The 12812-nt window shown below is 46.2% G+C and overlaps 6 protein-coding genes across 6 annotated transcripts; 4 read left to right on the top strand and 2 right to left on the bottom strand.

The window, feature by feature from the left end:
- Window positions 1-931: 931 nt before the first annotated feature.
- Window positions 932-2325, top strand: LACBIDRAFT_298009 (uncharacterized protein; the record flags this gene model as incomplete). The annotated part of the gene is made up of 3 exons (XM_001881412.1): window positions 932-1843; window positions 1898-2153; window positions 2203-2325. Exons 1-3 carry the CDS (start codon window positions 1755-1757, stop codon window positions 2323-2325), a joined length of 468 nt encoding a protein of 155 aa, XP_001881447.1. The 5' UTR covers window positions 932-1754.
- LACBIDRAFT_298010 (uncharacterized protein) lies at window positions 2270-4242 on the top strand (the record flags this gene model as incomplete). The annotated part of the gene is made up of 9 exons (XM_001881413.1): window positions 2270-2403; window positions 2452-2565; window positions 2627-2824; window positions 2879-3032; window positions 3098-3310; window positions 3373-3422; window positions 3589-3755; window positions 3818-3985; window positions 4041-4242. The coding sequence occupies exons 2-9, from the start codon at window positions 2464-2466 to the stop codon at window positions 4240-4242; spliced, it is 1254 nt and encodes a 417-aa protein (XP_001881448.1). The 5' UTR covers window positions 2270-2403; window positions 2452-2463.
- A 372-nt stretch (window positions 4243-4614) lies between these two features.
- LACBIDRAFT_327539 (uncharacterized protein) lies at window positions 4615-5932 on the bottom strand (the record flags this gene model as incomplete). Its single annotated transcript, XM_001881572.1, has 7 exons — window positions 4615-4617; window positions 4677-4942; window positions 5058-5174; window positions 5397-5442; window positions 5516-5547; window positions 5665-5836; window positions 5906-5932. The coding sequence occupies 7 exons, from the start codon at window positions 5930-5932 to the stop codon at window positions 4615-4617; spliced, it is 663 nt and encodes a 220-aa protein (XP_001881607.1).
- Window positions 5933-6457: 525 nt separating this feature from the next.
- Window positions 6458-7114, top strand: LACBIDRAFT_327540 (uncharacterized protein; the record flags this gene model as incomplete). Its single annotated transcript, XM_001881414.1, has 3 exons — window positions 6458-6518; window positions 6605-6903; window positions 7094-7114. 3 exons carry the CDS (start codon window positions 6458-6460, stop codon window positions 7112-7114), a joined length of 381 nt encoding a protein of 126 aa, XP_001881449.1.
- Window positions 7115-8230: 1116 nt separating this feature from the next.
- On the top strand, window positions 8231-9600 carry LACBIDRAFT_298012 (uncharacterized protein; the record flags this gene model as incomplete). Its single annotated transcript, XM_001881415.1, has 4 exons — window positions 8231-8474; window positions 8532-8689; window positions 8741-8908; window positions 8959-9600. The coding sequence occupies 4 exons, from the start codon at window positions 8231-8233 to the stop codon at window positions 9598-9600; spliced, it is 1212 nt and encodes a 403-aa protein (XP_001881450.1).
- Window positions 9601-9616: 16 nt separating this feature from the next.
- On the bottom strand, window positions 9617-10665 carry LACBIDRAFT_327542 (uncharacterized protein; the record flags this gene model as incomplete). Its single annotated transcript, XM_001881573.1, has 3 exons — window positions 9617-10264; window positions 10313-10567; window positions 10615-10665. 3 exons carry the CDS (start codon window positions 10663-10665, stop codon window positions 9617-9619), a joined length of 954 nt encoding a protein of 317 aa, XP_001881608.1.
- Window positions 10666-12812: the final 2147 nt, after the last annotated feature.

A 12812-nucleotide genomic window follows, 5' to 3' on the forward strand; every position in this document is an offset into this window, starting at 1 on the left:
TATGGCATGACTTCGTCAGGTGACTCAGGTCGCGTATAACCGGTACTGGCTCCTTACATCGAACTTTCACCACTACCTCACCTGGCTGCATATCGTGCGTTTCGTGTATACACTACGCGACGTTTTAACTTACGTGACCTTTAAAGCGCTGCTGGTCCAGCCTAACAGCTGCAGACATGTTCCCTACAGAAATCTTGTTGACGATCTTCAAAATTGTGTACATGCAAAACCGCGAGGAAGTCACGGACGAAAGGGAGTTTTACTTTTCCAGCAACTCTCTGGTCCCAGAGATCGTTGGGGTATACAAGTGCATTTGGAGGCGCGACGAAGAACTCAGATATTCCTGTCTCTTTCCCTATAACATCGCTTCTGTCTGCGCCAAATGGCGCGTAATCGCTGCCAGCGTACCAGCGTTTTGGACCCGGGTTGTCTTTTTTCTTGACTCAGGACATGAGGGATCTTCCCTCATCGATCTTCAGCACCAGCTACAGTGGTCGCGCGATCTTCCGCTGGAGATTACCTTGGGGAGGATGAGCTTGGGCGACGACTTCATGTACGACATGGAGGAAGCCGCTCGGGTGCGAAGCGCAATGGAGCTACTCCTGCCCCACATATCTCGCTGGCATATGTTCTATATCTCTACGATTCGCAGTTCCTCCTTGCCAGTGATCCTGAAGGAACTGCGTGGCACTGCCCCGATTTTGAAGATACTCAGGTTGGAATGCGAGGGAGATGATGCTGATGACGATTTGAATGTGTATGATAGAGATGTCTTCGTCTGCCCAGCACTACACAACTTCGATATCGATGGTGCCAACTTCCTACGGCTCCGAAACGCTTACGGGGGGGAATGGGTAACGCAGTTTGTTCCTCAGTTGGAGTACCTCAGCGTTTCCGTCCTATCTCCTGCAGAAGACGAAGAGGGGAACGGCGGAGAAGGCGGAACTGATGGGGAAAGGGCTAGTGGAGCTGAGGGAGAAGAAGGGATCAATAGGCCTGAGAAGGGCCGGTTGAATCTGGATACATTTCTCGGAGATGTCGCACAGCTCACCTCATTGCGCCAGCTAATCCTCAAATCAATCATTTTCAACAGCTGCAATATGCCACCGCCCGAAACTCCCCACTTCTCTCCCACTCTCGATACGCTAGTCTTGGAAGACCTCAGCGTCGACACGCTCCTCGCCATCCTCTTCGAATGTCAGCATCCAGGCCTTACGACCCTCAAGCTCGCTATGTGTCCCCTGGACGCGATCCCCGACCATTTCATCTTCGACATCCCTTGTTTGGTGTTACAAGATCTCGCCCCCACCGTGAACCTCATGAAATTTCTTGACAGATGGCACGGAATGGGACTTGAAATCGTCGGCTGTCCAACCTTTGATGACGACGTGCTGCAGCAATTGGGAAGGCCGGGCATAGCCATGAGCATGCAGGAACTGGCCATCTTTGATTGCACAAATTTTTCTGTCTTGGTTTTACAGGAAATGGTAGAATGCAGGCTTCTTTGGGCTGGCCCTATGCAGACTCTGAAAGTGGGGGGTGAAGGGCCGGCTATCACAGATGACGAACAGGCATGGTTTGGAGATCATGTAGCAGAATTCTCTTACGAGGTTGTATTGGCTGATCCTAAATGACTGACTTGTAAAGCAAGTCTACAAACATCAGCAAGCTGGCATGGCAGCCCCATCGCACATTGATCGCACAGCAGCACACCTTTCCCAGCGCTCAGCGATCTCCCTTCTTTGTCACCCATCATGTCTTCCTGGCCGCCATACAAAGGATCTCGTCGAAAACTTGTTATGGCTTTCGATGTAGGCACGACCTTCAGTGGAATCTCCTACAGGTATCTTGGTCGACTTCTAACTCTATTTAGTTTCATTCTATGTTCAACCTGCAGCATCCTCGATCCCGGACAAGTACCTGAAGTGAAGGGGGTGACTAGGTATCTTAACCAATTTTCCATACGCATAGATCTCAAGGCTTCCAGATTTCCAGCGCAGGAGCATAGCAGTGGCTCTTCAAAGATACCGACTGTAGTCTATTATGACAAGCAAGGGTCTGTTCGCGCTATTGGTGCTGAGTCGGCTAGTGAAGGAATCTTCGAACAAGCTGAGGATGGTGACTGGTATAAAGTGGAATGGAACGGGCAACTGGTTTGTCTTTTTTTGTTTGGTTGTTGGTTGACGTTCCTTTAGGTTCAAGCTGCATCTCCGGCCGAAAACAAAGCAGACTGCCCACATCTCTGAACAACTTCCTCCACTGCCCCCTTGGAAGAAGATAATCGATGTTTTTGCTGACTTTTTCAAGTACCTACTCCACACTTGACGGAGGGTTCGAAGAATGCGGTAACCTATCGTCAACGCTGTTGTGGAACAGCGAAAATCGGCGCACAAAGGAATCTCAGTGTGTCCTCTTCATCATCTATGCCCAATGATACCAATATTCCCGCAGCACGTCGTTCTAATGGGAGGATTTTCCGCAAGTGATTGGCTGTTCGACAAAGTTCACGAGGCTCTCAAACCTATGGGATTAAATGTTATACGCCCTGCGAACCACGTCACACGTGTAAGCGATTTTTGAAACTCTCCTCCTTTTACGGATTCAGTGTCCCTGTCACAGAAACAAGGCAGTCTCAAACGGCGCTATTTCGTTCTATCTGGACCACTTTGTCAAAAGCCGTGTATCGAAAGTGACATATGGGTACTTCTGTCACATCCCTTACGACCCGAGTGATCAGGATCATGTGGACCGTGTCGGGGATCCCTTCGTTAGCATTGCTGGCGAAAAGAGGCTCAGTCACTCGTTCGATATCATTTTGCCCAAAGTGTGTATACGTCTGATGAATTTTTCTTATTTTTCCGATTTCTATTTTTGTTAGAACACTCAAGTAACGGAAAGCAAAGAATTCCGGAGGTCCTATTTCAAAGATTCCACTTCACCGACAGAGGGCTTCAAAGATTTCAGTTGCCCAATTAATTGCTATCGTCACGGTGGCACCAATCCTACTTCAAAATGGAAGAACGTTGACTCAGGTAAGTCACCTTTGATCTTCCCCTTCGTGAATTATCCTCAACGAGTTTCTTGAAAATACGTCTAGACAATTATACGCAAATTTGTAGTATCAAAGCGGATTTATCACACATCGTAATACCCCAATCGAAAGTGGATGGGAAATACTACCATATTGACTTTGATATCATCTTGCTATTCGGATTAACGGAACTGAAAGCCCAAGTAGCGTGGCTAGAGAAGGTCCGGCGCATCGCACCATTATCGACGCAATGTCCGTTGTTCAGGGTGTTGAGAAACGGTATGTTCAACTCTCTTCCCGCTAAATATGAGAATGCTCATTGACTTGATTGATTGTGGCAGGACCGCCGCAGAAATATTCTATGACCCAGACATTACACAAGATTGATCAGGTCCTTTTCTTGCCGTTTTGTTTGTCGGACGTTGTTTACTTATTGGGAGGACAAGACGTGACCTGGTGACTTTCGATCACATCGAGCGTAACACAGCGTGACGACTGTGCACCACGATCCCATCGCTTAGGGCGTCCTTCCACTGACTTACAGGCCTCAGTCTTAGGCCCCCTATCGCGATCTCCCCCTCCTCCAGTCTCTCTCTCACTCCCACCCCTGGTCCGCCGACCGCTTCGCCCTCTGTCGCCCCTGTTCTCAGACTGTCCTGGAGTCTGACAGCGAGGAGAGCCCAAAGAAGCAGTATCAAGAGAAACAGATTGTTGCTAATGTTTTGTAAGCTCCTTACTGATTGAGGACTGATAATAATGATACATGCGTAGCTGACGCAGTCGTAGGGTGCATAACCACGTTAAGAACCGGCCAAGCTGGCCTCTTCGAGAATGTAAGCTCTCCTTTGAGCACCCAGCCTTCCCCCTGGCCCAAACTCGGGACGCTTATCACGGTGGAGGCGGACTATGGATGGGGTGCAGTCGCTTGGTCAACTGGGTCCTCATCGGGTGTGGGTAAGCAATTCGCTTTGTGGTCACCGACTCACCGTTCGTTTCATTCATCTCTAAGTACAAAGGCCTCCTGCACGTCAAAATGTCGACTTGGCGAAGCTTCAGTTTACTCGATAATATTGACGGCGCTCGCTGACCTCGCCGACGATGGACGACGGCGACTCTTCGCTTCTGGACAAAGCGGCCTGGTTGCTTGTTTACTGTTCGTCTCCACCCCGGCAGACGCCAAGTGTGCGGAGAGCGGTAGTATTGGAAAGTGAGATATGGTCTCTGGGTGACAATGAGGGAAGATAAGAGTGAGCAAGTGCAAGGCGGTTATCTGTAGCCGGCAGCCGATGACGTGGGCACATATGATGACGAGCATTTGGTGGAGGAATGATCAGGACCTTCAGCTCTAGTAACTGGATTGCTATTGTTTTTATCAATGTTTCGAAATTCTATTGCTTTTTTACATGCAGTTCTAGCAATCTTTCAGCCATATTTTCAACCTCTTTTACCCCCACTTCCCAAATCACTTTGCCCACTTTCGCCGCTTTTGAAAGCTGAAATCACTTTTCAAACAATACGGGCTTCAATTCCTAAAGCGATAACGCTTTCACGCTTTCAAAAGCGTTGAAAGTGGGCTTGTGATTTTACTGATTACGGAATAGTCAATTAGCACAATGCAGTAATTACTAATGAATGCAACACTCACATCATACGATGGTACGCTATCGGCATGTGCCTGGGATTCTAAGTCTATATCATCCTCGGGTTCAATTCCCAAACACAGAACATGACAGAGGCTTCCAGCGCAATCAAGCAAGATATGTTCAAGGCCCAGTACGCGACGAGCAAGATTCATGAAATGACCACCAAACTTCCTTCCATAAATATCAAAAAACTTAATGAAGGTTAGTGCCATTTTTTCTTCGGATTTAGACCCAGCTCCCAGAAATACGAGGCCCTTGAACAAGGCGTCTGCGATGATGAAGAAAAGGATTATTGATGCTATTTTGATGGCGTGGGGTACGGATTCTGTAGAACAAAATCCTTGAGTGGTTCTGGGCTGGATAGAGTACTATGCTATGCTTACCGAAGATAGGGCTTGAGGCGGCGTGGCGTTTCAGGAGAAAGAAACCGCCCATCAAGGATGTCAATTCTGCTGGTACCCAGAGGAAAGGACGGATCCAAGAAGTGTTGAAGAAATACCCTATGGAGAGCGGTATCAAGAGCAGAGCGAATATCAATAATATCCCGAATATCATGTCCGTGGCAACAATTGGGAAGACTCAAACAGCGAGACCCCTATGAGACTGGAATTCGAAAGGAGCCGCTCCATTCCGGCTTGGTTCCGGCTTACTTAATGCAGAATCACTTCAGCTTTCGACACCACTTAGATCGTCAAGATCTGTGAGCCATGTTCTTGACCCACCGAACCACGGGATTTGTAAACCTCCGATTTCAGCATTAGGCTGGGTCTACGTAACTTTGAAGAGAGAAGCGATTTCCCAAACTTATGCGAACACAATTTGATGGCGATCGGACATTTACGTAGGTAGTAGCAGGGTAGTCTACTAGTAGGTCTGTAGAGCGCTTCGTGTTTCGGAAAACGAACAGAAATACGCACCTCTTCTCAAATACTCGCATGGACGACAGTTAACAAGGCATGCCTAGTAGAATATTGTCAACGTCGAACCTACCTGTTGCCCCAAGCGTCCGTGAGCTGGCGTTGAAAGGGAGGAATATGAAGGGGTTCGGCGTGATGTACTTGCGAACGCGGTCGTCGAGGAAGTGAGGGAACTGATCCGGATTGAACACATCCATCGGCCATAAGCGGAAAAAGGCCAAAAAAAGTTGAAAAAAAGGCTGGGCCTAATGTAGTAGAGCCAAGGAGCGTGTTTCTCCCTCTGCAAAGGTATCTAGTAAGGAGGCAGATCCTACCGTGAGCAGCCCTGCTGGTGTTGTCATTTGGTTGTCATTGCTGAACTTTCAAAGACTCAATATTGACGATCTGTTGAAGAAACTTCTTGTTGTCTTTCCACACCATGACCCACCGTGAAAACTAAATTTTTCGTTATTTTCGACGATGATATCTGCCGAGGAGCGCCTTTTTTTATTATCGTTAATTAAATGGATCAGTAGATGTCAAAGATGGACAGGAGCGACCCCCGCATTTCCGTGGTCTCACTCTGCTCATTTGCGCCAACACAACGCCAACAGTGATTTCTTCTATAGTATGCCAGATTGTGTGTGTCAAGTTTGTGTTCTCTTCCGTCACCAACTTGAATTACATAAATGTCCCAGTATGCTCCTTTCGGGGCCACAGCCACATGTCTCACTAAGAGTATTTGCCCTCCTGCTTCCTAACTTCGACATTTGGACATGATACTCGTCATATTATCGATATTCGGTCTGTTCCTGATACCGCTCTCCATACGGTATTTCTCGAACCCTTCTCGGACTCGCCCTGTCCTCGGCATTCCTGCAGAAATTATGTTCTTGACAAGCACCTTCCTTCTCCTGAAACCTCCCGTTGCCTCAAGTCTCATCTTCAGTACGCACAGTCGTTTATCCAACCCGGAGCATAGTCACTCAAGCTCATACGTCCTACAGAATCTCTACCTCATTCTCTCCAAATAGCATCAATCGTCGCTTTTCTCCTCGCGGGAGACGTCTTGTTCAAGGCCCTCTTATACATAGGAGTTGACCCTCAATCTGAACACGAAACGGCACCGAAATTTCTCAAAGTTTTCATTATCCATGGAAGAAAGTTTGGCGGTCACCTCATGGATCTTGTTCGTCATCTGCTGGGGATACAACATGTCTTGCTTGACTGCATTGGACGTCTCGGCCGTACCCTGTGTGGATTAGAAGATGAGCTCGAGATTGATACAGACTTGGAATCGCAGACAGATGTCAATACCCCACCATCGTATGATGTGAGTCTCGGTTTTCCAATTACTACTGGTTTGTGCCACCAAACAGTTGATTGTTTCTCATCAAGGACCTAGTATCAGCACCACCACGAATCTCGGATGGAAAATAAGGGCTGAGGAGAATTTGCTTATTATTTGCACTTCTGCAGACGACAATAGCTTTAGAGTATAATAATGATGGCTAGCGTTTCAGCGTATCGGAGCAAAGTGGTAGGCGCGTCATCAAAATAAATGAGCGAATGAGATTGGAATTTGGAATGAGATCGAAAATTGCAAAAGTATCGTGCCCACCGCTAGTAGTGGACCGGACTGCTTAGTAGACGACGATGGAAATATAATGGAGATGTGGGGAGTCGACCCCGTGAGGTGTAGTATTCTGTGCAACAAGCCAGTGACATGGAGCAGAAATAAGGCGGCGGGTGTCAAAGACAGGAAAAACGCACTTTGACTTGACAAAAGAGAGAGCTTCAGGTCATTCTTTTCGACGTAGTCACCGTCGCAAATAGTGAGGACACCGCATGTACAGGAAGAGCAACTTCCGTGCTGGTTTTTGCAAGAGAAGCTGTGATCACTGATTGAGCTGAGAGATGTAGTAGTTGGCGTCCGCATTGATGAAATTCGGTGAGCAACAAGAACACCTAAGGCATGTCACTTATTAGTGATCGAAGCCTTCTCATAGTTGGCACCATTTGGGCATAGTTTGGCCCAATGTCTGTGAGACGTTAAGCCAGCATTGTTGGGGCCAAGGTAACAAAACTATGAGAAGCATAATTGGGCCCAATGAGGGATACACAAAAGGAATTGGGCCCATTGGGCCCAATTGAGACCCATGATAAACTCCCAACAGCCAAGGTTGGGCCCAATATTCCGAAGCTATTAATTAGGCTATACTGCGTTGTTGGGCCCAATGGCATTGGGCCCAACTGAGACCCATGATAAACTCCCAACGGCCAAGGTTGGGCCCAATATTTAATTAGGCTATATTGCATTGTTGGGCCCAATGCTCGGTGTAACAAATGCCGAATCCGGCAGAACCATAACCCTAACCCTGGCAATCCCTGTCCAGCCGAAACGAGCGGTATGACGTAATTTGGTCCGATGACATCGCCTCCGGCACAAAATGGGGTACATGTTGCAAATACTGTTGGTAGCATCTAATCCATAAATTAATATTTCCATATCGGCCCGAAATCCCATTAATCAGTTGAATTCGTTTCGGGTAATAGGTAATAGCCGGACATGTGACAGCCACCCTGGATGCATGGATAGCATGAGGCATGCTGTATAAAAGACAATTCCTTTGCATTAAAAGCTCGCCACTCTTGACGACATGGAGGCTCAGTTGACGGCATTGGAGGCAGTCACCGACGACATCTCCACCTACCTTGCCAGTCGTCTTTGGCACAAATTGTTTGACTTTCCGAATGATTATCCCGCCGAGTCACTGTCTCAGGGACTCGTTACCCACTGTGAACGAGCTATTGCCGTAATCGCCGAAGCCTGGACAAACCCGCCAATCGTGGTCAACTGGGACATTGACGATTATATCGGCGCCATTGGAAAGCAGCCGACGGGTACGTGTTACCATGGACTCAGTCGAGGGCAAAAAAAGACTCACTCTTCTATACCAGGCACTTGCATTCTTGTGGAGACGGCCATTGCTTCCAAGTTCCCTCCCGCATTTCCGGAGCATATTGATGTCGTCGAGGGAAACCCTACAAGAGTCAATGACCGAATGGGGCATATCCTCGCATGGTATCTTCCGGGGATTATGTCGGAAGAATTACAGGTAATTAAAATCAATTAGCTTGTCATTACCAATTGACTAATTGTAATTCAGGCTCAGGTCCGAGCCGCTGCGAAAATACTTCACCCGTTGCTGCAGGTACCTGACAAAAGCAATGGCACCTGGAGGAGCGATCCGAGATATTATCGGAATATATGCTTTTGCAAGTACCCTCTGGGCATTGTCAATCTCGTCCCGTTGTGGTATCAAGCAGGGCACGGGGTAAGTGTCCAAAGTCAATCTCGGGTTATTTGGTTCTGAACAGCACCCAGCATGATGGAAGTCCGTTACAGGCATCGGCGTCTTTGAAGGAAGACAATGGAGCCGGCGAACAGTTCCTTTGGCAGGTAATTGAATTCCAAGCGATTATCGGTGGCATTATGAGTGTCATTCACCCGGAGCAGCATTATGGGGGCCGAGGAGCACTGCTTCGATGTCTCCGTCCTCAATCATCAGTGACGCTGGATAAGGATTGTTTGCAACGGATCATGAAGGTTTGGGGAACTGCCTTCACAGGTCTGTCGGTAATTAGTGAAAGAGAAACACCTCTGCACCGGGATGGTCAGAATGCAGATTGGATGTACGACCTTCTGGTCAATCTATCCTCCCATGTCGACCCTGACCTTCAGGTGGAATTACCTGGCATCGGGATTAGATTTCGGTATGGCTCCGGAACAGTTCTGTCAATTCTTGGGAAGGTGGTAAGGCACGGAGTATCCAGGACGGACACAGACCGATACTGTCTTGCTTTCTTTATGAGAGAAAGGGTCTCTGAACGTTTGGGGGGTGTTCCACACGTGGTCATGATGTCTGAAGAGGTGTTTAAGAAATGGTTGTCTCTGGACGAGCCGGATAGAGTCAAGGCGATGTTACGTATTCAAGGTAGTGGCTTCCTTCTACCACTTGAATGCTAGATACAAATTGCATGATTTAAAATTCTGACAAAATACGTTCAAACTCTCCCGGCGCTCCCGACGATGACAGGTGATGGCCGTCCAACTCTCGTCGGCCTTGGGGCTGAAGTTGCGCTGGCTTCAAAGAAGAAAGTTTGATATGACGAAGAGGTTTGAAGTCAAAGCTTTCAGCTCGCTGGAGAATTTGCACGATAGGGCGTGAGGTACGATCGGCAGTGGATGCCGGCGGAATTGTTGGGGGAGCGTGTTTCTTAGGCCGAGATGTTGTCGAAGTAATGTCAACGGCGTGGGTTTGCCGGGATGTTGCTGCCACGGGAATCCTTGGGGTCTGAGTTTGGGCCGACATGGGGGGGGCCACCGACAGGGACTTTGCGTCGGTATGCCCCTCATCGGAATCATCGTCAACTGCATCCTCCGCTAACAGCCTGTCGGCATATGCGATACACCAGCCATCCCTCCACTCATGCTCCATCACCTGGATTGACTTTGTTGAACTCTCAAGCCGATCCTCGAGGTCGTGGAGCCTGTCGTAGACACGGTCCAATTCAGCTTCCAAAGTTTTTCCCCCTCGGGCAATGCTAGCCCGAAGGTTCTTCATACGCTCAATCTCCAGTGTCGCCGATGGAAGGGGCAGCTCGCTGCCCGTGTGGTAGTTTTTGATGAGCTGCAACCAACGTGATAAACGTCTATCAGGGATGAGCCGCTTACTTACCATATCCGCATGCAAGGCCACGCCGAATGTTTCCAAGTCATTCCAATCACGTGCCCCTCCAACCCGATCTTGAATATCCTTTTCAACCCACCAATTGTCAAGGTAGACCGGGACTAAACAGTCCGGCGCAGTTTGAACAACTGCCCAGTCAATATCAGGCGGGCCATACTCCTTCACACAAGCCTGAAGGAACATCGGGATGTCATACGTGAACTCCTCGATGGCATGCGAGCCGAGAGCCTTCCGAATGAAATCCTGTTATTGATTTAACCTTGAGCGGTGCAAGGATCTCTCGGACTTACCAACTCCCCCCTGAACAGGGAGAGCCATATCTCCTTTTCATTGTCAGACATATTCGGTCGTTCCTTCCAGGCCTTGGTCGCAGCTCGGCAACGAGAGCTCATCATATAAAGACTGGTGGCTACCACTTTTATCTATAACCTAGACTTAAGCCTAGAGAGTCATTTCTATAACTTAGACTTAAGCCTAGAGGCCATATCTATAATGCTTAGGATTTTTGGAAAGGCATTTCAAATGTAGGCCTGGGTATTTCATAGTGAATTTTCCATAGATACCCAGCGCATTTTCTGCGAAATTTCAAATGCAGCCCTGGATATTTCATTGTGATTTTTCAAATGTATCCCTGGATGTTTCATTGCAATTTTTCAATAGATACCCTGGGTATTTCATTGCGATTTTTCAATGGATACCTGGGACATTTCATTGCGATTTTTCAAATATAGCCCTGGGCATTTCATTGCGATTTTTCAAATGTATTCCTGGGTATTTCATTGTGATTTTTCAATAGATACCCTGGGCATTTCATTGCGATTTTTCAAATGTATCCCTGGGCATTTCATTGCGATTTTTCAAATGTATTCCTGGGTATTTCATTGTGATTTTTCAATAGATACCCTGGGCATTTCATTGTGATTTTTCAATAGATACCCTGGGCATTTCATTGCGATTTTTCAATGGATACCTGGGACATTTCATTGCGATTTTTCAAATATAGCCCTGGGCATTTCATTGCGATTTTTGAATAGATACCCTGGGCATTTCATTGCGATTTTTCAAATGTATCCCTGGGTATTTCATTGCGATTTTTCAAATGTATCCCTGGGTATTTCATTGTGATTTTTCAAATGTATTCCTGGGTATTTCACTGCGATTTTTCAATAGATACCCTGGGCATTTCATTGCGATTTTTCAAATGTATCCCTGGATATTTCATTGCAAAATTTCAATGGATACCTGGCACATTTCATTGTGATTTTTCAATAGATACCCTGGGTATTTCATTGCGATTTTCAAATGTATTCCTGGGTATTTCATTGTGATTTTTCAAATGTATCCCTTGGTATTTCATTGCAATTTTTCAAATGTATTCCTGGGTATTTCATTGTGATTTTTCAATAGATACCCTGGGTATTTCATTGCAAAATCTCAAATGTAGCCCTGGGCATTTCATTGTGATTTTTCAAATGTATTCCTGGGTATTTCATTGTGATTTTTCAATAGATACCCTTGGTATTTCATTGTGAATTTTCAAATGTATCCCTGGATATTTCATTGCAATTTTTCAAATGTATCCCACATGTCAGGGTCCATGCAATGGGCTTCCCTGGAGGGTGGTCACATGACCAATTACGAAAAATGGTCAAAAACGAAAGTTGTAGCCCTGCACTGTAGCTTCCCGAATCTGTTTGAATTATGTTCTGAAGTGCTCCCGTTGTGGAGATATTAGGTAAAGGAATTTCAAAAGCATCGTGTTTTTTTTTTTTTTTGTGTTTTTCTCTATAAAAACAAAACCAAATAACATGATTTCAGTATATTCAGAAAGCTAAAAGAAAGGGCTACAATTATTGTATCGTGGGAAAAATGACCAAAAAAGGAAGGTGCATCCTGTACTATAAGAATCAGATATAGACTACCAAGTTTACTGATAGACTACAAAAAAGTCGGACTTAGACTACACAGTTTACTGATACACTATAAAAGACTACAAAAGTCGAAATTAGACTACAAAGTTTACTAATACACTACAAAAGACTACAAAAGTCGAACTTAGACTACAAAAGCATGGACTTAGACTACATAGTTAGGGTTAGAGTCAAAAGGTTATCTTGACTACAAAGTTTGTAGTGTGCGCTTTTTCATTAAAAAAGTTTGTAGTGTCCGCTTTTTGAGACTACAAAAGTTGTAGTGTTGCGCTTTTTCATTAAAAAAGTTTGTAGTGTCCGCTTTTTGAGACTACAAAAGTTGTAGTGTTGCGCTTTTTCATTAAAAAAGTTTGTAGTGTCCGTCTTTTGAGACTACAAAAGTTTGTAGTGTTGCGCTTTTTCATTAAAAAAGTTTGTAGTGTCCGCTTTTTGAGACTACAAAAGTTTGTAGTGTCTGCTTTTTCATTTAAAAAAGTTTGTAGTTGACATGTAGTTTATGGTGTCCTTGGCCCTATCTATGTTATGGGGATGAGGTTGAAGGATTGCCATCATATTGC

Source organism: Laccaria bicolor, genomic scaffold (assembly GCF_000143565.1).
Source record: "Laccaria bicolor S238N-H82 LACBIscaffold_13 genomic scaffold, whole genome shotgun sequence".
Lineage (NCBI taxonomy): Eukaryota > Fungi > Basidiomycota > Agaricomycetes > Agaricales > Hydnangiaceae > Laccaria > Laccaria bicolor.